Source organism: Hyperoodon ampullatus (assembly GCF_949752795.1).
Source record: "Hyperoodon ampullatus genome assembly, chromosome: 9".
Classification (NCBI taxonomy): domain Eukaryota; kingdom Metazoa; phylum Chordata; class Mammalia; order Artiodactyla; family Ziphiidae; genus Hyperoodon; species Hyperoodon ampullatus.
Window position 1 is genome coordinate 93172097 of NC_136922.1, and position 25000 is coordinate 93197096.

Sequence of the window (25000 nt, forward strand, 5' to 3'; positions counted from 1 at the left end):
AGCTCATCCATTTCTATCTGCCTGTGAAATCTAAGCCAAACAAAATAATGCAGATCAATGACAAAAAAAAATCTTAAAACAAGGCTTTTGTAAAGTGATCCAAAGAAAACAGAAAGATGCAACAGGCAGGAAAGCTTTTAAGGCATTGGCTGACTAAGTCTTGCTTAACGTATACAGATAACTTTAAGTTAAAAAAAAACCAAAAACTCAATTTACACATTATTAAAAGAAGTCCTAACAGCATTTTTGCAGTCCCCATAATTCCTACCTATCTGCAGCATTTTATATACTAATGAGCTTTCCCTCCTTTTTGGTCCTCTCGCCTCTCTTGGTTTCCTAAAACACATTCCAGGTCTCCTTCTCCCTCTCCAATCTCCTGCATCTGGACATAAGGCCAGGACCAGTGTCAATCCTCTGTGCTCTGCAATTCCTCCTTGAATCCTTCTCTTTTCTCCCCAACCTCAACTCTCACTTCTACAAACAGGACCTCTTCCTTAACACCTGACTCTCCTGGATTTTGAAAATTTTCTCCATCAATATCCCTTTCTCAACAAGTAATAATAGAATCCCTCAGGGCAGAGGAGTTCACAGAACAAGCATGAGTCTGCTCTCCTTACAAAGGCCTGCTTGGAACGTTGGTCCTCGGCTGGCATTCGGGAACTTGAACTTCAGGAGGGGTTCCATGGTTCCCAGAACAGTTAAGGGTGACTCACTGTGCCTGAACTGTTTGTACAAACAGCCTGATGTATGCTGAACACCTGCTTTCCTTCTGGGAGTCTGGAGGCTGGGTATGTGCTAAGAAGGGTATGTGCTCATGTCACCAGCCCCCAATAAAACCTACTCACTGAGCTTCTGATGAAACTAGGAGACAATATTTCACACGTGTTGTCACAACTCATGTTGGAAGAATTAAGCACACCCTCTGTAACCGTTAGAAGACTTTTGGAGCTTCCACTTGGTTTCCTCCAGACTTTACCCCATGTGCCTTTCCTTTGTTGACTTTGCTTCGTAGCCTTTTGTTACAATAAATCACAGCTGTGAGTAATATACACTGAGTCCTATGAGCCCTCCTAGTGAATACTGAAACTGGGGTGGTCTTAAGGACAGCAAACATACTCATCTCCCCACAAACAATGAGTCCTGCTATACCTCCTCTGTCAAGGAGAATATCATTCCCCCAAGCAAGGATGCACTTTTGTAAAACACACATGGACTGAATTATTAGGACAGGTTGGCGTCCACAGGTTTACTGCTGTGGCAGCCAGCCACAACCTGCACAGCCCCTGGCATCAGTTATCACTGCCTGACAGAAATAGCTTCCAGGGAGGACACCAAGTCCAGCGGACCACAGGGTTAGGTAGAGAGGTCCCTTCAAAGATGATGCACAAGCTATTCAATGTGAAACGAAACGGCACTAAATAGGCAGGAATGATTTCACATCAGAGTCACCTGAAAAGTTCTTCCCCTTTGCTCAAGCCACTCGTGATGGACTGAGCAAAAAAAGAGATGAATAAAACTTCTCTTCAGAGCTATAGCTATAGAGCTCCTTCCGCTGTGTACAGAAGGAAGCCAGCAGACAAGAGCAAGCATGCTGAAACTGGGGCAGGGCCTGTGCAGGGACTCCTGAAGACAACCTCGGCTGTGTGGTGGGATTCTCCCACCCTGGACCCCACGTCCAGCAGGCATCATGCCCCGTTGACTGGTCACGTCCCATCTGGATGTCTGCTCCCTCTGCTAACTTGTCTCTCCACTGATAGTCTGTTTCCCCCTGTGTTCTTCATTCTATCCTGGGCCATGACACCAGGGAAAATGCTGCTGTTGTTTTTGTTTTTAATATCAGCCTCAATCTTAAATACTCAGATGACTACTTCTTTCCCCGAGATTACAGAACAAACTATTCATACTGACATTCAGCGCCATCCATAATCTTCTCAGCCAATTTGTCTACATCAATCTCCCACTCCCAGCCATTATAAATTCCCATCTATAGTGAGATGGGATTAATTATATTCTACAACATGCTTTATTCTTTTATGTTTCCATTTTTGCCCATTTTACCATTTTTTGCTGTTTTTTTAAATTCCCAACTCACCATTTAGAGTGCCTACCACTATTTCATACACAGCATCTGGATTTTACTTCCACTACAAAATCTAAAAAGAAAATGTTCCAAGATCACCTCAATTCACTGTAACCTCTCCTCCTAACCCTTCAGGCCTCACCACCTGTATCTCCCCTTGGCATCAATGAACAGCTGCCCTAAGTTGCTGGTTATTTTATGTGCACATGTATTCCCTCACCAATGGAATTACAAGCTCTTTGAGAGAAGTCCTTGTAATATTTCTTAATACACCTCTACAGCTTAGCATAGTTCTTTGAACATCATAGGCATGGCATGAATATTTTCTGATTAACTGAACAAGAACGTCACTGCTACCGCACTGTAACCCAACTACAAACTTCATGCTATCCAGACTTTAAAAACCTAACCCAAACCACCTGAAAATACGCCCCCTCACTCTGCTCTCGTCCAACCGCTCGAGACACAGCAAATATGCTAGGCAAACCACTTAATCCTTTCTGCTTTCTCCCTTCACCTGGAAATGGTAATAAAAATACAAACCTCTCCAACGCCTCTGAGTAGTTATAAGCATCAAATGAGGCAATGCATTCGAAAAGTTCTTTATAACACAGTACACGTAACTGAAGGAGTCCATTTAGTGCTGGAGCCTCTTCCAACCCCTTGCTGACAAAGTCCTCTAGTGTGCCACGTGTGAATAGTTAGCAATACTCTATTGAGTGGTGCAGAGTGAGAGCATCAGCCCATCCCTCTATCGATTATCGGCCTTCTGACTTCAAGGAGAAACAGATACAGTTCAGCGTAGCCCTGACAGCCAGGCTGAAACTAGAAACAAACAACAAGGCCAGCCACAACTGGGGCACTGGGCACTGTGCTTATGCAGAACTGTGATGAGTCCCTTGGAAATGAGCCTGGTGTAACCAGCTCTACGCTTTGTTTTGGATTCTCTAGTCTGGCAGAGTCACAGTGGCCATGGCTTCACCGTTACTGTCTAACATAAAGACATAAATAGAACCACACTGGAGCCTTCAGGCACCAAGTTCCTACAGACCACCTGCAATGGGGAGGTTTTGGCTGGGATCTCAGCACAGCAAAAAGAGCCAGATTCCTAATTACCCATTTTAAAATTCTGGCCCAAATCTGATATTATGGTACTGACAGATGCCCTAACTGAATTTCAACTGACTCTGGTTTTTAAGGGCTATTTTGGCTTTGTTGCCTCTTTCTCTTGTGCAATTTAGGGCATATACCAAATAGCACTCAGGTTTACAGCCTTGGCTGAAACCAGGAAAAAGGGCTTTACTTGAAACAAACTATTTTATTGCTTACGTGTTTAACTGAGGTTTGAGGGAGGGAATTTCCTGACTGTAGCCTGACTCCCTGTTTGATTTGATCCAAGAGTTGATACTGCTCTTGCCTCCAAAACTTTAACCATCACCAACAAAATAAACCTCTCCATATCCACTTGCATATTCAAAGCTCACAAAGTATTACAAAAGGTAAACCCAAGGGAATTATAAGACTAAATTAATATCTATCTTAACACAGAGAACTTCATTTTTGCTCAAATACTCCCTTTCATTTTTGAAAAATGTATATACTCTTTTACACATTTTATATTTAATATCTAAAATGTTCATCCCACATTTAATTAGATGCAAAGTTCATTATTTCTAGAAAAATTTAAAATAAAACTACTATAGCACTTTTGTAAACTTATCCAGTGGGATAAAAATACCACAGCAATTTGATACTCACAATGCAAAAGGAAATTTTTCCCATCGGAGCCCATCTCAAACTGGTTGTGCCGTTCCCATGCAACTGCTTTTAACCAGTAGAAGCTGACAACCAGTGATGACGTTTCACGGTTTGACCAGCTGAAGCTCGTGAGTAGCTAAGACCTTTGAGTGACCTAGGTGCAGAGCCACACCAATCAACCTAATTGAAAACTTTTTTCTAACCAATAGAAAACGACATTTGTTTGACCTTTGAGTGACCCACATGCAAACGCACATCAACCTAATTGAAAACGTTTTTCTGACTAATAAAAAATGGCACCTGTTTTAACCCATGATCTACAGACTTACGGACTAATTCTGTCCTATCCAGAGCTCAAACTTCAATCTTTAATTAGCAAAGTCACCATGAACCGATCTCTTTCCTTGTACCTGCAAATTGTTGACTTTTTCCCATCAACAAACTATTCAGCCCAGTTTTCCACAGATAGTTGTACCCTTGCCTGGCAGTGCGAATCACTGGATATTAGGCTAATTTTATAATAGGCCTTTTCCTTGGGTTTATCACAGTGTAAAAATGGTACCATTAATACTGTAGTTTATGCAAGATTAGGGTTCATTTACTCATAGAAAATCTAATTTACCTGAACTTCCTAAAACTTCCTATACTCATTTTACTAGTTTTAAGCTAAAATTTTTATAAACACTCAAGATTTTCAAAATGTAAACATACACTGAATTAAAATTGAATTAAAATAAACAATATCTTTATAAATTGAATTATGGTAACCAATTTTTTTATAACTTCTGACAGTGCTGCAACTTATGTGAATCTACAGTTACTTTATTAGAATTATCATTGAAAAATCTAAATTCTTGTCCATTGGGTTTAACTATAATATACTTTATGGCATTAATTAAGAGCTCTGAAAGTTTATCGATGCCCTTATTGTCCATAATATGCCCTCTGTCAAGGGTAATCACTGACTCACGCACACAGATTGACATTTTATTATTCCTCAATAGAGCCTCTGCATCCTTCCATTCTAATGTTGGTAATTACGATTTATTAACCCGAGCCAGTCAGTCTTATTATCCTCAGATGGTTTCTGCTTTTTCCATTAATTTATCTGACAGCCCCTGCTACAAACTATAGGTCATAAATTGAGTCTCTTGGGGAGAGCGGTGCTGGGAAAAGCAAAATTCAGGGCACAGGATTCTCAGCAACAGTTAACACTGTTACTACAGACTCGTCAGACTGTATGAAGAGAGTAAGACATGATATCCAGAACATTGTCCTCAGAGGCAGATGACTTCATGGAAGTCAATGGCTTAACCTTGCAATGAATGCAGAATTGAAATTAAGCCTATAACAATAGTCACTGGTTTACATTTCAATTTAAGTGTTAAGTATTTTAACTGTGATGTTTATATTTCATATTTTTATCACCCTTCTGATTCTAGGATAAAAATGCTGTATTCAGATACTTATATTCAATATGGCCAAAAGTGCATACAAAACTTTAACTGTTGGGTTTATATCTTTGTCCTAGAATACCAGGGAAGTTCCTTACATGAAAATATTTACCTAATGACACAACCAGCTACAATTATAATAATGGTCTTCCATGAAAATTAATGCCCATCTCTGACTGCTCCATAATTGAAAACCTTCCCAATAAAAAGTATAATTTTAACGCTGGTAGTATTCACCAAGAAGGTTGTTTTTTGGAAAATTTGTTTTTAACAAAAAACTGTTTTTTTTAAAGTTGATGTTACCACAATTACCAGCTACAAATCATTACAGATATTCAGAGAAGCCATATAATCTATAATCTTGCTGACAGTATGACATTCCAGGAAATAACTGGCTGTACTCTCCACTCTTAACTGAGGAAAATGCGCTTTCACTGGTAAAGCTAATTACACTTTCTTTTTGTTCAAACTTAGACTGTTTTGCTATAACAGCCCCCAGACAACTGAGAAAAAGACTTACAAAATTTGCCAAAATTACCCTGATTATGTCCCTCCTGGCTTCATGAATTTATGTCAAAGGAATATCACCAGATAATGCATGCCTTAGAGAAAGAAAAGATTCTGCTACCTAGCAATAGTTTTGACTTCACTTGGGATTTTAATAGTCAACTGATGGATTTTCCAGCTGTCCCTAATATAGCAACTCTAGCAGGCCAACTTCTGTGAGATTTTAATTTCTGCTTCTTCTATCACAGCAATTCTGGCATCCCTACTCCACTTAACATGAACTGGTTTTTTTGGTGTTTTTGTGTTTGTTTGTTCAAGTTTCAAATGCCATCCTAGTGTTAGATCTACTCTTCCTGGTAGTATCTCAGATGACCTAATAATCTTTTCACACCAATGCACCCAGCCAGGAATGTGCAGAGGCCGCTCAGAGAGAAAAAGGACTGCATCTCAAAAGATCTAGCTGTATGACCTAACCAATATGTACCAGCAGGAATGGGAAAGTGTGTATGGGACTGGGTCCTGAGAGTGCAGGACAAAGGGGGCAGGACTTAAAGCTGGATAAAAGAGGGTTTCTCAATGTCAGAGCACTCATCTACAACAGAGAATTTAACACATTATCAGGAACCCCAGAAGATGGTGCTAACACTACGACAAACACTAATACTAGAATGGCGTTTGAAAACTTGACCAAAAAAACAGGCCGTGTTAAGTGAAGTAGCAATGCCAGAATTGCTGTGATAGAGGAAGAAACAATCAAAATCTCACAGAAATAGGCAAATTAGAGTTGCCGTGGCATGCCAGGGACAGCTGGAAAACCCATCAGTTGACTCTGTCCTGCAAGAGGGCCTAAAGGATATTCCACTTACCAAAACAATAAGTAATGTGCTGGTGAGAAGGGTGTCATCATTGTTGAGAAGCTCTCCTCTCCTCTGTAGGTTAGGCTTGATGGTAGGAAATCCTACAGAGTGAGCACTCTTGATACCAATTAGTATTACAAAGTTCCAAAATAATAAGGAACATGTGGCAGCACTTAACCATTAAACCAAGGTGGGTGCAATTACTGCAAGACTGAAGTTCCTGCCATGGGGGCTTGACCAAATGGTTAATACAGTACGACCTCCCAGAGGCAAGATAGATCATCGGATAAAAGATGTATTAATCGATACAATAAAAAGAAATCAAGAATGGAGGATCAAGATATATGAGGGCAAATGCTCCAATAAAGGGTCATGATTTTTTTTTTTTTTTTTTTTTTTTTGCTGTACGCGGGCCTCTCACTGTTGTGGCCTCTCCCGTTGCGGGGCACAGGCTCCAGACGCGCAGGCTCAGCAGCTATGGCTCACGGGCCCAGCCGCTCCGCGGCATGTGGGATCTTCCCGGACTGGGGCACGAACCCGCGTCCCCTGCATCGGCAGGCGGACTCTCAACCACTGCATCACCAGGGAAGCCCAAGGGTCATGATATTTTGCCCCATTTCTGGACTAAAGGAAGTTTTCAAAGATAGAACCCAAAGGGCAAGTTCCCAGGAGAATCCTGCAACATCATAGCAAGGGTCTACGGCAACATTTCCCCAGATTCTATCTAAAAGGATCTACTTGGTCCATTTACTTGGGTAGTTGTACAGTGGGGAGAAAGAAATGTCCAAATATTTTAAAGACTGTTGGGCAAGAGTCCAGGTCAACATGTATACCCAAGCACTGGTGTATGAAGCAGCATCATGGTCCCCTACTAGAGTAGGGATGTATGAGGTCCAGTTTAAAAAAAGGAGTCCTGGATCAGGGATGGTTTATAGAGAGTCTACTGTCTCCACAAACCCAGTAGGGTTATTTCCCCTGGTCCCTAATTTTATAACTGAACATGCTGGGAGTTTGGCAGAACTCCAATACGGGTTTCTTGGCCTGTTGTGTAAGTGCTGGCATAGTAAGAAAGCCCAAGTGAAACACTCAACCACCCTCCCAGTCATATCTAAATCAAAACCAATGTCACATTCTCAGAAGTAATAGGTATTAAATGAATAATTTTGTATGTTATGATAATGTTATTGTGTTTATTTATTTATTTATTTTTAAAATTTTTATTTGAGATATGCGGGCCTCTCACTGTTGTGGCCTCTCCCGTTGCGGAGCACAGGCTCCGGACGCGCAGGCTCAGCGGCCATGGCTCACGGGCCCAGCCACTCCGCAGCATGCGGGATCCTCCTGGACCGGTGCACAGACCCGTATCCCCTGCATCGGCAGGTGGACTCTCAACCACTGCTCCACTAGGGAAGCCCCTATTGTGTTTATTTTTAAAAATTATTATCTCTTTATGTGCCACCCTTAAAGACTAAAGGAGGCAGCGGTGGTGTTCCCCAAAATATCCCCATTTAATTCACCAGCTGGGCTCCTACAAAACCAGATATTATAGTGGAGAATAATGCTGGACTACCACAAATGCAACCCAGTATACTCTAATTGTAGCCACTGTGTCAAATTTGGGATCTTTTGGCCTTGAGTATATGACCTATGGTCGTCGATTTAGCAAATGAATTATTTTCCTTCCCTCTCTGAAAGGAGAATCAAAAACCATGCGCATTCACTTGTTAGGGTTAACAGTGTACTTTTACAGCCTTGTGCCAGAGCTTTTAACTCTTCTGAATCTTATCCAAATATAGTGCAAAGTAACCTGAACCATATGAACATTCTGAAGAATACCACTTGGTCCACCATATCAAAGGTATCATATTAAGGTGGATGAGCAAGAAGTGGCAAGTATATTGGAGGTTTTGGTGAGACAGAAGGTGGGGAGATAAGCCCTATGAAGAATCAGAGGTCCCACACATCAATGAAGCTTCTAGGGTTTAGTGGGCCAGGGTGTGCTAGAATATCTTGCCTAATCTAAAGGACAAATTATTGCATTTCACAATTTTAATGACTAAGAATGAAGCATGGTACTCTGTAGGTCTCTTTGAATTCTGAGGCAGTATATTCCACACTTAGGAATACTGCCTCAATCAGTTTATTGGATGATATTAATGCTGCCAGCTTAGAGTAGAGCCCAGAACACGAAACAACTCTACAGTGGGTCCAGTCTGCAGTGAAAGTAGGCCCTGTCACTTGCAGCAGGCCCCATGCTATTAGAGGCACTGGGTAGGAGAAAAAATGCGCTATAGAGTTTATGACAAGCACCAATAGGAGAATTACAACATAGACTCTAGGATTCTGAAATGAGGTCATGCCATCTGTAGGAGAGATTTGTATATCTTTCAAAAACAGCACCTGGTATGTTACTACGTTATGGTGGAGGAATACCTGAATCACCAGGTAGTCATGAGCTGGGTTCTGTCAGATCCCTAAGTCATAAGGTTGTGTGGGCCCAGCTGCAATTCACTGTTACATTTAAATGGGAATATATGGGATCTGGCACCAGCAGTACCAAAGAACACAAGTAAGACACATGAGTAGGTAGCTCAGACTCCCCACATTATCCACTGTTATAATACTAGGCCTCTCATTCAACTCACACCTATGGAAATATGGGGATCCCTTATGACCATCTGAAAGAGAAGGAAAAAGCTGTGATAGATTCATGGATGGGTCAACTTGGCACATGAGTCCAAGCCAAAAGTAGACTACTACTTCACTAAAGCCTACTCAGGAGTTGTCCTGAGGGACAGAAGTGAGAAGAAATCCTCCCAAGGGACATAACTTCAGGGGGAGCAGCTGGTCCCCCACTTTCTGTGAAAAGATAAGTAGCCTGATATAAGAATATATAATGACTTACAGGTAGCGTTGAATGACTCGGCTAGTTGATCAGGGGTCTGGAAGGAAAGAGGAGATCAGGGGAAGAGGCACATGGATGAACATAAAGTGAAGATCACTGTACTGCACATTAATGCCCACCAGAGAGCATTCATGGTATAAGAACTAAAAACTTAGATATAACAACTCAGACTCCACACGTTGTCATGAGCTATCCATAGCACTATGGGCTCAGAAGTGGAGTAGCCGTGATGGCTGTGATGAATGCTACGGCTGGGTCCAGCAGCATGGGCTTCCACTACCACCACTGCTACTATCACTGCTGACTGTCTAGCCTGCCAGCCAAAGATACCAAAGCTGAACACTCAATATGGCACCAACCCTGAAAGGGTACCAACAGATGCTTGGTGGCAAATTGATTACACTAAACTCCTTCCACTCTGGAAGTGGGAGCAAGTCACCTTGACCGGAATCAACACATATTGTAGGTATGGGTTTACCTTTTCCTTCTGCAGGGCCTCAGCCAGCACTACTAAGCAAGGGCTTACAGAGTCTTTGACCCACCAACACAGGATCTTATACAACACTTTCAGACCAAAGAATACATTTTTGTATTCTTGAAATGGAGGTTCAGGAGTGGGCATATGGCCATGAGATACATAAGTCCTACCACATCCCACACCACCAAGAAGCTACAGGCCTGACAGAGGGATGGAAAGGTCTTTTGAAGATGTGACATGGGCTTCAGCTTTGAGAGGGTATCCTATGAGCACCATCCTCTAGTCTCAGTATATTGACCAAACTCATGATCATTTAATGGTGCTGTGTTTCCATGGTAAAAATACATGGGTGCAGAGACCAAGGAGTGAGAGGAGGAGGAGCCCTGCCTACTATCACTCCCACTGGCCCATTTGGGGAATTTGTGCTTCCTTTCTCCACAACTCTGGGCTCTGAGAGTCTGAATACCAGATAGGGAATATCTCCACCATGGATAACAGGAGGACCTTAAGCCTTAAACTACCACTGCACCAAGTTACTTTGGTATCTTTGTGTCAAGAGACTAGCAGGCACAGGAAGGAGTCACCATCTTGATCCTGATCATTAGGTGGGGGATAGTTATTTGACAATGGAGGCAGTAAGACAATATCTGGCACCCAGATTATCCACTGGGGCATCCTTTCTAATTCTTCGAAAACTTTTGATGGTCAATAGACAAGTGCAACAGCCAAGACCAGGGGATCAGACTGCGTAGGGTAAGGGTCTTGGTCACTCCACCAAGTAGGTCACTGCTAGAGACTGAATGCTTGTGTCCCCTCAAAATTCGTATGTTGAAACCTAATCCCCAATGTGCTGGTATGTGGAGGTGGGGTCTTTAGAGGGTGATTAGGTCATGAGAGTGGAGCCCTCATGACAGGATTAGTGTCCTTATAAAATAGACTTTTATAGTTCCCTTGTCCCTTTTACCATGTGAGAACTCAGCGAGAAGATGGTCCTCTATGAAAAAGAAGTAAGCTCTCACCAGAAACCGAATCTGCCAGCATCTCAACTTTGGACTCCTAGCCTCCAGACTGAGAAATAAGATTCTGTTGTTTTTAGGCTACCCAATCTAGGGTATTCTGTTACAACAGCCCAAACAGATGATCACCTGGACAAGAAGAGTTAATTGAGCGTGAGGTGACTACAGAAAGAGTGGTTGAGGAAGGAGATGATGAACATCAGTTGCAGACTTAAGACCAGCTGCCAGAGAGAGGGCTGTAGTGTATCCCACTAACCTTCCTCTTAAATGTTTCCCCAGGAAGTCAGACCAACCAGAATCCTGGAGGAACTTTTCCAAACATGTATTTTATGAAGGAAGTGACTCTGAGAAGCACAAGGGACAGACTGTAGTAGATGCTGATGTTCCACCCAGAAAACTCTGCTCCGGGCCTGAGGCACTCAGCTCATTCTCCCAGTTGATAGGAGTGTTGGAGGCTGATGGCTTTCCAAGGAGTCACCTTTCCATCCTTAAGCATTGCCCTAAGCCTAAAAGAGTCACCTTGGCCAAGGACAGCCCACATCCAATGACTGGTCAAGGCAGGGCAACTCTGAGGGGCTATTCCAGATCCTTATGGGACTGGCTGAGGCCTTTGTTGGAGCTGCACTGCAGTTCAACTCCTCCTTCTGTACAATCCTCATGCCTTCTCTTGTGAAGCCTTTTCTGAAGAAAGAGCATTAGGGACCAGAGTGACTAGAGCATCACATTAGCTGTAACTACTAGGACACCGGCCATGCCAAAGACTAGGGAAGCAGTGGCAGTAGCAAAACGTCTCTACAGGTGAGAACTGAGTGACTTAACCACCTGGAGACCACAGCAAGGAGCACTCTGCTTCCGAGCCCTCAGCCCCTATCCCCGCTTTTTACAAACCACTTTGAAGTATGAATGACATACAAAAAAGCTGTACATATTTAATGTGTACAACTTGATGAGTTTGGAAACAAGTATACACCTGTGAAACCATCATCACAATCTGTGCCGTAAACATATCCATCACCTTCAAAAGTTTCCTCCTGCCCTCCTTGGTTACTATTATCTTTTGTGATAAGAACACTTAATATAATATCTACCCTCTTAGAAAAATTTCAAGTATTCAATATAGTATTGTTAACTACAAGCACTATGCTGTAGATCACAAAGACTCATTCATCTTGCATAACTGAAACTCTGTACTCTTTGTACCTCTTCATTTCCCCTTCCCCAGGTGAATCGGGAAGACATTGTGCTCAGTAAAATAAGCCAGACACAGGAAGACAAATACTACATCATGTATGATACCACTTATATGAGGAATCTAACAGAGTCAAATGCATAGAAGCAGGGAATAGAATGGTAGCTGCACTTATCTCCTTCCTTGATACTCAGCCAAGGACAGAAAGAAAAGCCAGGCTTCCAGCAGCTATGTGGGCACAGGCTCCATGGAGAGGCTAGATTTCTTTGGACTTGTTGTATTACCCACTTTACATTCTCAACAATCCTCCTGAGGCTAATGGCATCTGGACAAACATACAGAAAGGCGAATAACCAAACCTGCCTAACTAGTGAATGGATACTCACCCTTGAACTTCCTTTCCTTGTTCCTAACTTTGCAGGGTCTCTTGAGAGCTGACCTCCAGGGCTCACACATTTTTAAACCAGTAAAGAATGGTGCTTCTTTACTGAAGGAAACATCCCCCAAAGCTCCAGGTCAGTACTTTCCATTATTTTTAGACTCTCTAATCCCTTTCACTATTCATCCATATCTCAACCACACCCCCATGGAATGTCTTAAATCATTTGTGTCATTTTTGCAATACAAAAATGCCAAGGATACTTCCTTTAGATGGGTATATTTCAGTTATTGCACAAGTTCATTTTAAATTCATTTTTAACAATATTCATTACAATAAAGAGTAGTTTTGACATTTTCCCATTTAATTAGTGCTACCTGCAATTTAATTTACTTTAATTATATATGAAAGTACATATAATTTATAGATGAATAATTCATAAGTATGTGGCATGTTTGGTTAGGAAATTGGAAGACTTCAGAAATGTAGACCAAAGTTAGACTATGTATTGTTGTGTTAAAAACTGCTTTCATGATTTGATGTTTGAAATTTAAAATTTTTAAGTTTTAAAAAATTAGCTTGTTTATTTTATGACTTTTATATATGTTTCCAAATGAAGAAATAAAAGATAAAATTTCAAGTTGCAATGGACAAGCATATTTCCACAACTGCCATACTGCTGGGTTTGGATGGTTCCTTTAAAAATAAAAGGTCAAATTAGCTATAATCATGACTATCTTTTTTCTTTGCATATTGATTTTTTTTTAAGTACTACTAGGGATAACTCAGTGTTGAATAAATCTCGATTGAATGAATGCAATGTGTAGATGTGGTGAAGATCAGTAAAGAGGTACGTTTGCAGAATAATTATGCAGCTTGCTTTTAACCATTGGCCAAGTATAGGTTTACACTAAATATGGGCTGGATCAATCCCATTGTCCCTCTGGATCCACTCTCCATCTTTCTCTACCCTGTGTCCTGTTGTAAAAAGTTAACTTTTATGGATTGCCTCAACAATGTCTCTTGTGCTCTGGTTTCTATCGGGTTTGGCCACTGGAGACTGAAGGTGAGTGAAGTTGGGATATTTATTCCCCCAGCTGGTAGATCACCTCAGGCTGGCTAAGTCTCATGACTTAGTCTCATGACCCCTTGAGACTTGGCTTGACCACAGATCCCTGCTGTTACTAGCCTTGAGTTTTTCACTATCCCTTGTAGTTTCTTTTCTGCTCACACATTTTAAATATTCTCTTTATTAAACACTTATCAAATTACATAATTTGAGTGTGACAGCTCTCTTCTGCCTGGACCTTAACTCTTTCATAATGTAGGACTATGAACGAAAACAATGTAAAACTACGTGATGCTCATAAACACGGCAGCCTGGTAGTCAGTGAATGTTAAAGCAACTGAGCAACTGAATCACGAGCTGTCTCATCTGATATTCATTATATGACACACACACTCAGCCAAACGCATATTCAAGGCTTGAGAGAAAATTAGTCTCAAATATTTACTGTTGATTCTAAAAAGTAGAAAGTGAAACCACAAATACTCTTAACCACAAACACTCGCTGATAACCCCAAAAGTTTTCAAACCACTGGTTTAAACATTTTTTTTGCTAAGTAAAGTATTTTTTACCCCATCCCAATGGATAAATTATGGAATAATGTGTATAGAAGTCTGTGTGTGTGTGTGTGTGTGTGTGTGTGTGTGTGTGTGGAATGGTTTAGAAATCTCTGGATATGTAAGAATGTACAACCAACTGTACTGATGAAAACTATGCATAGCACCAAAGGCTGAAATGAATCTTCAATCCCTTAATCTGTAAATGGAAAGAGAGTCACTCACTAGTCTTCCTCTAATCCAGGGGAGAAGCCAGGCTCCAAAGAAGGGTTATTTATTATCCAGCAAGGAGACACAGGTTTAAGACCATCACATGCCACAATTGCTTGAGTCTCTGAGAATCCATAAGCAGCTGGATTATAAACACAGGACATGAATATAACAACACAATATTATGGGCACTTTACGTGAAGAGCTGGGCTCACAGATTTCCCTGTGGAGAGCTGTGATGAGCAGCGAGCTGTGAGTGCTCTGAGATGCCTGCCTGCGGACACTGGGCAGGAAGAGAGGCATGGTCACAGCAACTCAGAGTGCAGGGTGTCCAGTTCTTCCCCTTTGGTTGACCATGCCAACAGAAGACAAGCCAGAAAAGGGAGTGAGATACGATGCTAGGGAATACTTGTCACAAGATATATAATGCTTATTGATTTTCTTTTAATAAAATTCCTCCAAATCTATTATGGCTTGAAAGTTGCTGAGGTGGTGTCAGCTACTAGGCTGTCCAGTGAAGGTATTTTCTCCAAAGCAAAGAACCTGTTCATCCAGATCCTTCCTACTGTCCACATCTCTGACCTCAAAATTGGCCATGCCTACCTGTTTCTTCTCTCTTACGCATACACATGCACATATTCTTATGGGAAAGTTGTAGACAGTCTACAATCCACTAAGTAAGAGAAAATCCATAAGCCCTAGGGCAACAGCAGACCAGGAAGGAATAGATGGAGCCAGTGAAGGAAGGTCATGTGAGGGTAGAGGGCTGACCTCCTTTTTTCCAGCCGTGTAAAATGGCTGGTAAGCAACTTTCAACTCCTCCTCTCTCCCTCCCTCCTCCTCTTCTTTTTACCTCCTCCCCCTTTTAACCTATTTTGCCTGTCCTCTTTCCAGGCTAGAAAGGAACCAGCTGAGAGTCACTGTGTTGAACTGGAGGAGATAATACCAGTTATAATGGAGGCCCATACCCTTGAGACTAAAGTGTGCCACCTTCCAAAGAAGAGCTTGGTAACCAATGGCTACAGCATATTTCCCTTTCAGGCACTGGGAAAACAGCAACATTAATCAAACTTTTTCCATGTCTCGCTCGCCCTCAACACTACTCAGGCAGCCAAAACTTCCTTGCCTCCCTCTATTGTCAAAAATGCCATACTGGTCAGCTCACCCCAGTGCTTGACCCAAAAGAGTCACATGAATAAACAAACAAATTAGAAATGAATTGATAAGGAATATACTTTCCCAAATTATCTTGCTGTCTACCAAATCAAAACTTTGCTTTATTGAGACCAGCTTACGTCTATGTAATTTTTTTTAAAAAAAATCTTTGTAGTAGGATTCACCACCAGTTTAACTTTCTCTGAGGATCCTTTCATTCCTAAAGTAGATCTTTGTACATTGAAAAAGCCATAATCCAAATCTGTTAGAGTCAATAACATGGAATCTACAGAGCATGCAGCTGTCAGATCCCCACCTCACTCTTCCAAGTGGCCCTGCACCCACTTAGAGAGTAGACATAAATCACCACATAGGAGAAGGGCATCTCTTTCCAGGAACTGGATAATATCCCAAGAGAGCAACACATTTCCTGCTTCCATGTTGTCCGTCTACCCAGTTCTGCTCAACCATAACATATCAACACAAGTAGTATTGCTCATCAACCTACTGATTTTCTGTTGGTGTTCAAAGAAGTATGATGGGCCAGCAGTCCTCAGGAGGGAGTTTTAACAAAATAGGAAGTATCCTTTTTTTTAAACTATCCACAATGAAATTCACTGTAAAAGTCCATCCATCTCTCTTAAAACGTGCTAATTCCTTGTATGGAGACCACTGCTTCTTGAGTGAGTTCTAGAACAAACAAAACACCTCTTAAGGGAAGGGGACCTAGAGAAGGGAGGCCTTTGGGAAAGGAAGGGACGTCCTGAGCCCTGGATCCGGGTGACTGGACTCATCTACCTTGGGTGCTTGCCAAGGCCTGAGGAGCCTCCTGCGATGACCGTGGGGTGCAGGCCCCTTACCTTACCACACTGCTTACATTTTCCCTCCTGCCGACGCCTGTGTACCCAGTGATGACGCACAAAATTCTGTGGGAAAACAAAAGTAAATAAATATGTTTCAATTCCCAAACTCCAAGGTTAGTTTTCTTTTTAATGTTTTACGAATAAAGATTTCCGCGAACAATCATCTAAGCCCATCTAAGCCCATCTAAGCACAAAAACAAATATGTGTATGTGTGATTTGTTTAACAATAAACATGAGCCCACTTGGGAAAATGAAGCCAAATCTCCATCCTCAGTGACCTTTTATATCTGTAGACACCATTAATGATGCCCTCCCTCTGTGGCTTCCTGGTAACTAATGGCCATAATGAATTCCGGTTACTCTGCTTTCCGTCTAGTAAAACATTGTGCAGATTTGTGACCTTGAGCTGGGGCGGTGGGGGGAGGGTGGGTAACTGAGGCAGGTAAAAGAAATATCCTTACAGAAATGAGAAGGAGAAGGAGAGAAGGATAAAGACATCCCAGGTTTCAAACAAATATGTATTTAATGCTTTATAAATGCCACGCAGGCACTGTACTACACATCTGAGCCAGAAAGAACTTGAAGAAATTAAATTCTCAGAAAGAAACAGATCTCCTGATTCGGGACTTACATGGTGACAGCTTTTCACTAGTGAAAGTGAAGGAAGAGAAGAGCTGAAGGAAATTGATGACAAAGACAAGAGATGTGGGCATATCGCGAAATTCTGCGATGAGGTTGTATTTCAACTGTCCTTGGATAACCTGAATGAGATCAGCTTCCAAGGTCTATTCTTGGCTTGAGCTGTAGGAAACATGGCAGGTCCTTTTCCTCCCAAATAGAAGCACCCGTCACCCCAGATGTTGGGATACTTTACAAGAGAGAAGGTGGTCTTCAGGCCTAATGGTACAGGTAAACCCTAATAACTTCCATATAACTCATCTCTCTCAGGCCAATACACCTAAAATATTTGCTACTGGTTTTCTCCTGCCCTTTTCTGAGAAAACATACTTTACCTGAAATTAACATGTGTATTTTCAGGCCACAATCCATACTTTCCCTTTAAAATAGGCCCTTTACCATATATTCAGTTTTTCAACAAATACTTACCAAATGCCTACTATCCAGGCATTGTTCTAAGTACAGAGGGACACAGGAAACAGATCAGTGTCGAGAAAAAAAAATGTTATATCAAGGCATGAAATTCAGAGTGACAAAGATACCTCTAACAAGCATTAGCATTATCAATTCCAAAGTGCCACCGCTATTTCTCTTCGTAACGTCAAACCAATTTAAATTAAAACTAAACAAAGATCCTGGAGGAATAATGGTCTTTTAACTATAATAAGATATAAAAAAGCATAATGGTCCCACTAATTAGTCTAGTTTTTATCTTGCTTGTCGCACTGTGGCAGTTTAATGAAACAAGGACACAATTCTTACATTGTTCTCAGAAAGAAGCTAATAATAATAGGTAACATTTCTTGACTGCTAACACTGTCAGGCACTTTTTTAAATGCCTTACATGTAATAATAATTTTAATTTTCACGAGAATTTTCATGAGTATAGGTGCTGTTTAGTTGATAAGAACTAGTAAAACCCCGAGTTGGTAAAATATTGAAATATTTCTGTATTGGTTGATAAATTGCAGTTTAGTGCCCCTACCATCCCCCTGGCTCCTCCCTGGATGCCATACGCCCACCCCCCCACCCCCCAACACTGGAGCCCACTCCTACCTCCTCATTATTAAGCAACTAGAATGTTAATTTCGGGCATAACAGGTCTCCAAGATTCTGGAGCTCTCTTCTGAAAATGAATCACGTTACTGGGGCGATGCCATTGGGTTCTCCCACAAGCTCAGAAGACTGGGCTGTGCCCCACTGATGGTGGTTGTCTGTCCAAGCTTAAATAACAATATAAACAATTCTGGGGGCCTATGGCTGCAAGTCCAGAAACCTGCTCAGTTATCAGCATCCATACCTTCAGGTCAGTGAAAAAACTCTACTGGGGATGATGATATTGGACCCTCCATCTCTCGACTTCACAGATGAAGTGCACCACTCCAGCTTTCCACCCACTCAAGTGAGAAGCACTTTAGCCCACTGCCTGTTTAAGAATAAGGGCTGGGGAGGCCTGGGGCCAACCGCTAGTTGTACTCTATCCCAGTTCACATCATTGTAGGGCATGTTATCAGAGGGTTTGACTTGAATTATCATTATCGCCCTCATTTTACAGATGACAAAACTAAGGTATAGAGTGGCGACTTCAAATGTCAGGGACAGAGCAAGGATTCAGACCCAGGCAGGGTGGCAGCACTGTGTTGCAGCGCCTCTCCTCTGCTCTGAAAGATCAGGTTCAAGCTCTTTCAATAAATGATTTCAATGACAGTCAGTAGTGGAAATATTGAATACATAAAAATGTCAGGCAGTATTATGAGAGACAGAAAAATTTACTATAATTGCTGTTAGTTTAGCAGAAGCTGAGGGAGAATGAACAGTATCATTGATGTTAAGAGAAATTCTCTGCTTATTGAGATTATAAATCACCTAATGACTCTCAATTTAAGGAGGGAAACATTGGAAGAATTTGATGCAATAACCTATGAGAAATCATGGCTGACTCATGGAATTATTTAGCTAGTGACAGCTCTAATCAAAAGATTAAACCAGCAGTTTCCACAAATCAACAATTATTTAGAAATTATAAGACTGACAATGAATCATTTCTGCTGCAACATACATCGTTTGGTAAGCAGGTTTATAATACCATGTAGTTTAGTTTATTTAAGGAATAAAAAAGAACTTTTAAAATTGTTTATTTAAATATTTATGACTCTGCGAGTTGTTAAATATTTTTAATACCATCCTTCCTAGGAAATAGGTAGGAAATTAAGGCCCAGATAAAATAACTCAAACAAAAGCACTACTATAGAAACTGAGCAATTGTCTCTAATCTATGCCCCTGATTTGAGATGTCAAGTATCCATCTATTCAGAGGTCTTCTTAGGCCTGATATAAATTTCTTCTATTGCTGCTTAAACATAGCTGGAACAAAGTAAAAGCTGATAAATGTGTGCTGAATTGAATGAAATTCTCAACCTAATTTCTTTGACAATTAAATTGTGTAGTTACCATTTTGGAGGATCATCCATTGTCTTTATCAATTAGGGGAAAGAAACCATTTCTGTAGAATCATCCTTCTTTCCCAAGCACTTAAATTTTTCACACTATTTCCTTTTGACTATTATTTATATCTCCTAAATTACTGAAATGAAATTAGACTCAGGATCTTCACATTGCAAATATGAGTGTTGATTCACTGCTGTTAAGCTAGCAAAGCAAGGCTGCTGACACCATAACATCTTTTTATTGTTCATCAATAATCTGAATTATTCATACAGCATCTTCAAATACTGGGTAAGGAAAGGGCTATTACTTATGGGTGTTAAAATCTCGGTGATCCATTATTTCAGGGTTTATAGTCAGTATTGTTTGCAGAAATGCATAACACAATTGTTCAATTATTTTCAAAAACAGCCAGTTTAATTCATAGTATTATTCACAGAGCTTTTGAAAGGATCTTAGCAATTACAGCCCAATCCATGCAGCTTATCTCTAAGAAAACTGAGGTCCAGCCAGAAAGGTTCAACTTAGAGGAGTCCAAACAATACTCATTAAAACATTTCCATGTATCAGGCACCCCACAAAGCCTAGGGGACAGTGATTAACAGCCCTGTTCCAGAGCCCAGCCCTAGAGACACCATCAAGGGGAAAAGAAGCAGAGGTGTCCTTTGAACCCAGGTCAAACTAATTCTAAAGTGATTGCTTCTTTCATTTCCATTAAGTAAACTAACTAAGGCCTCTTAATTAAGAAACTCCATGGGTCATAATCTGTCATAAGTATCATCTCCAAACTGTCCTCTTAGATCAAGAGTTCTTAGACACTTGGGGAAAAATTAGCCCCTTTATAAATTCATTCAGTCAAAAGATATTCATTGATCACATCCTCTGCATCCTGCCTGGTACAATGAGGTTGGGACAAATTTCACGAGTGATCTCCCAAAGCTTACACTATAGGAGGATGGCAACAAACAAGCAAATAAGTAATAAATAATTATGACATACAAAGTGCTCTGAAGGGTAGAACAAGGTGCTTTCATAAAGAACAATGTGCAACCTACTAACTTACTTAGAGGTGGTCATCAAGGAAGACCCCTGAGGGGCTGATATTTGAACTGAGGTCTAACTATAAGAATCAGCTAGCCATGCCAAGAGATTTCCAGTACAGCAGTGAAACACACAAATGTCAGAAGGTGAGGAATATCTTGATGCATGACTCAAGAACTGAAAGAAAATCCATGTGGTAGCTGGATGGGTTGGAAGAGGTAGGCTGGGTCCAGCCTTTGCAGGACTTTTGACTTTTCATGCAAAGCCAAGGGTATGGTTTTCCTCTAAATGATATGGAAACCACTGAAGAGTTTTAAGTTGGAAAATGATATAATCCAACGTTCATTTTTAAAGATGAGTCTCTTAAATCACGGTGGGTTGAAAGGGGAAACTAAAGAATCCTGGAGAACCTGTTGTAGTGGTCAAAAGTGAGAGATCATGGTGTCTTAGTCTAAGGCGCTGACAACAGAGATGGAGATCATGGATGGCTTGAAGTATATTTTATGAATAAAATTGATAGGGCTGGCAAGTGAACTAGCTGTGGGGAGCACCTGAGAAAAGTAATCATCATGACTCCCCTTCACTCATTTTCTCGATCGAGGAGCTGGGCCAATAGTCATCTCATTTTCTGAGGTACAAAAGAATTGAAAAAAATTGTTTTTATGGTGATGGAAATAAAGAGTTTAGTCTGTAATGTATTATATTTGAGATGACTGTGATACATTCAGTGGGCATATCAAATGGAACTCCAAGCGTGGGCTGGAAATGGAAAGCTAGCTGCTGTCAGCCCAGACATGATATGTAAAGCCGAGGGATTGGATGAGCTCTCCCGACAACAGTAGGCAGAACATGGCCCAGTACTAAGCCCAACGAATACCAGGGAGTGAGCAATGAAAGGGCTACCCAGTGAAATAAGAGGAACATTAGGAAAGATGTCATGACAGGAGAGCATTTCAAGAAGCATGAAATACTGAGTAGTTTGAACACATTTGCAAGACTGAATAAGAACAGAAAAATTTCTAATGGATTTGGCATTAAGGAGATACTGGCAACATTAAAAAAGCAATTTCAGTGAACAGGTAGAGTAAAAACCAGATCAGAACAGGTTAAAATGCCTAGGAGGGGACACGCTGGAAACAATTTACGTAGTAACACTTTCTGGAAGTTTAGCACTGAACACAACGCTGAGAATCAGAGCCACAGTTAAGACACAGTTGGTGGTTAAGGACTATTTTTGTTTGTTTGTTTTTTAAGATGGGAGCTGTCAGAGCATGTTTATGATGATGGAAATAATCTAGAAGGAAGGTGGGGAGTTGAAAATGTAGGAATGGAAGAAATAGCAAGTCCTTGATATGAAGACAAGGGAAGGCGCTGAAAACACTTATAAAGGGTCTGGCTTCATGGAAGAGAAATAATAACAGCAGCTGAAAACACACCCCAAAAATCCTTGCATTAGAAAATTGCACATACAATTACAATTATCTATCCAGAGAGAAAAAGAGAGATTAAAGGACAGGGAACCAAAGGTAGACATATGGATTCCCTGGTTGGAAATTCATAGAGTCCATCTTAAAAACTCAAAACGGTTGCTTCTACTGTCCTAAATAAAATTTCTCCTTCATCTGAGCTATCACTGAGTTATCTCGACCATTGCTATAGTGCACTTGGGTGACATGGAGGGTAAAGCAACCCTATCATTTTTCTTAGATTTCTTCACCCTACATATGACCCATAACTTTCCTCTTGCTGACATAATAGACAAGCACAGTGGGAGAGGACAGTTGACAGGGACAACTCTTGATATTTTCATCTCTCTCCAAACCTCCACCGCCAGCCTATTCTCTCTCCATGTTTTCTCCCAATCTCCTTGTATTAGCCAGTAACAATGAGATCATTCTTCTTCACAGTGTCTTTTTTCATTAACTGTCATTAACACCTCTGTACTCAGATGTCTTCTATTCCTATTCCACTCATTCATCTATTCTCGTAGCTTTAATTACTATCTCGATATGCTGACAATTCACCAATGTCTAACCTCTAGCGCCCAATCTTCCTCGTAAGCTCCAAACTTGTCTACCCACTCAGCTTTCTGTTGGGCATCCCCAGCTGGGGCCTCAGGACACCTCAAACTTGAGAGTTCTACAGCTGAACTCATTACTTCCCTACCCCATGCTCAGAGCAACTCATTTGCCAACATCTAATTGCTTTTTCAGAGAAGAACCCTTGTTTATTCCGAGCTCCCCTGTCTTTGTGTCCAAACTCCAATCAAGTACTATATCCTGTCAATTCTGTTTCCTTCAAATTCATATTCTCCAATTTTCTCCATCTCAGTATTACTCTTAGTTCAGGTCACCATTACCTCTTGCCTAGATTAGGAGAACAGCTCCTCAATTTTTTTCTCCATGCTTCCAATATTGCTTGAACTATATGGCATTCCCTCCACACTGTAGCCAGAATAATATATTCTGCTTGTAACAGTTTAATGCCCCCTTTAATTACTATGATGATGAGACATTCCACTTGCAGCCTTGCTCACAAGGGCCTTCCTGGTCTAGCTCTGCTTATCTCTCAGGTCTCACGCCTTCCTCATATATCCTCTCACTTTTGTGCTTGTGTGCCTGTGTTCTGTCTCAAAGGCTGTCACTCACCTCCTAGCTAACCCCCCACCCTTCACTTAGATCATCCCTTTGGGTCTCAGTTTAGTTGCCACCTCTTCCAGGAATTAAAATGGACCAAAAGTCAATAAAATGCTATTTCTTTCTTATCTTTTCAATTCTACCATCTCCTCCTCCCCCTACTTTCTAGTTCCATTCAATAAGACCTTAGCTCCCCAATACATCCTGTGAGAAGAAGAAAGGGCAGTAGACACACACTGAAGAGACTTGGGGATTTGATTGATTGTATGTGTTGATGTATCAAAAAGAAACTGATGTGGAATAGAGGGAGATGGACTTTATTTTTTTTAATCCCTAGTGAATATCTATGAATCCGATGAATCAATGGGAAATAAAAGGTGGTATTTGAACCAGAGCTCTGATATACTTACTTCTCTCGGTGATCTTGAGCCCCCTTCTCGAAATGTTGGTTTACATCGGAAATTAATCTGTCATTTAAAAAGAAAAGTGTATTATATTAGAGATAAGCACCCGACTAAAATGAGTTACCTGAAAAAACCAACAGGGACAGATATTGAGAATACAGATAAAAAAAAACCCTCAAAGAATAAGGAACATAGTCTTACACTATTCTTAGTCTTTTGAAATCATCACCTTAGATAATCCCAAGTGATCCTGTTATCTCCAATCCATGACTCTTCAGTCTCACTGATGAAATCAAAGTATCTTTAGACAGTAATGCTCTTACGCCATAAATTTGAGAAACTGAGATAATAAAGAGGCAGAAGAAAAATATATGGCAGCTGAAATCATCCAGCTGTGTTTTAGATTTTAAAAGTCGGAAAATATAAACTTGAGAAATTTTTAATATGATGAAGATGATTCACAAAAATACACCAAATTATTCTTCAAGCATGCAGCACTCCCTTACTTTTAGACGGGGAGGTCTCCCTATACATTTACATCTTCTTTAGCTACTTGATAAGGTGAAAGAAGTGTAGAAATGAAGTAGGAAATGAGTAAATGGAGTTGGGACAGCAAAAATATACATTATTGTAAAATATTACTAGTCATTCCCACAAAATATCAGTTGGCAACAATTGATAATGTGTCAGTAAAACTAAATGAATATCCCCGGGGACTAAAATATTTCAATACATTTACACATGGCAGCTCAAGATAGATAATGCACAGAGAATCCCACGTGGAAAGGGGGCAGGAGGCATGGAAGGAAGAGGACAGCAGACAGCTCACTACTGGAGCCTTTCCCTTGGCCCCGATGTTCAGATAAATGGACTCTGCAGAATCCACTTCCTCTGGAGGAAAGACACCACCAGAATGTCACTTCCAGCCCCTCCCACACATTAATGCTGTGTAAGCAGGAACGCTGCTCAAAGCAAGGAACTGAGCTTCTGGCCAGGCTCTCTCCCTTGTAGCCAATTTAGAAAGAAGTAAACTTACAAAGGTCAGAAATGTCTAAACAATGATTTTAAAGAGCTATGGAATTTTTTTTCTTTAATACGAAACATCTTGTGGAAAATCCCATGGGTGAATAACAACGTTTGTTATTGTGAAGAAAATTAGTACACGTGAGGCTTTTCTCTCTAACCTTGTTATTCCTTTCCCTAAGAATCAACATAAAATGACATCAAATTATACCTCAGCAAACAATAAAGTGAATGAAACTTTAGCATTGTCCTTCCATCCTTTCATTATTAATCTGGTGATAATGTTGGACTTCCAGG

General features: G+C 40.9%; 1 protein-coding gene across 2 annotated transcripts in view; it reads right to left on the reverse strand.

The window, feature by feature from the left end:
• DGKI (diacylglycerol kinase iota) overlaps nucleotides 1-25000 on the reverse strand; it is a gene marked incomplete at both ends in the record, with an annotated part of 451691 nt that overhangs the window by 230276 nt on the left and 196415 nt on the right. For both annotated transcript variants that reach the window (XM_079711562.1, XM_079711561.1), the window contains 2 exons: nucleotides 16473-16538; nucleotides 23687-23743. In XM_079711562.1, coding sequence (XP_079567688.1) covers nucleotides 16473-16538; nucleotides 23687-23743 — 123 coding nt within the window. The remainder of the gene's footprint in view (nucleotides 1-16472; nucleotides 16539-23686; nucleotides 23744-25000) is intronic.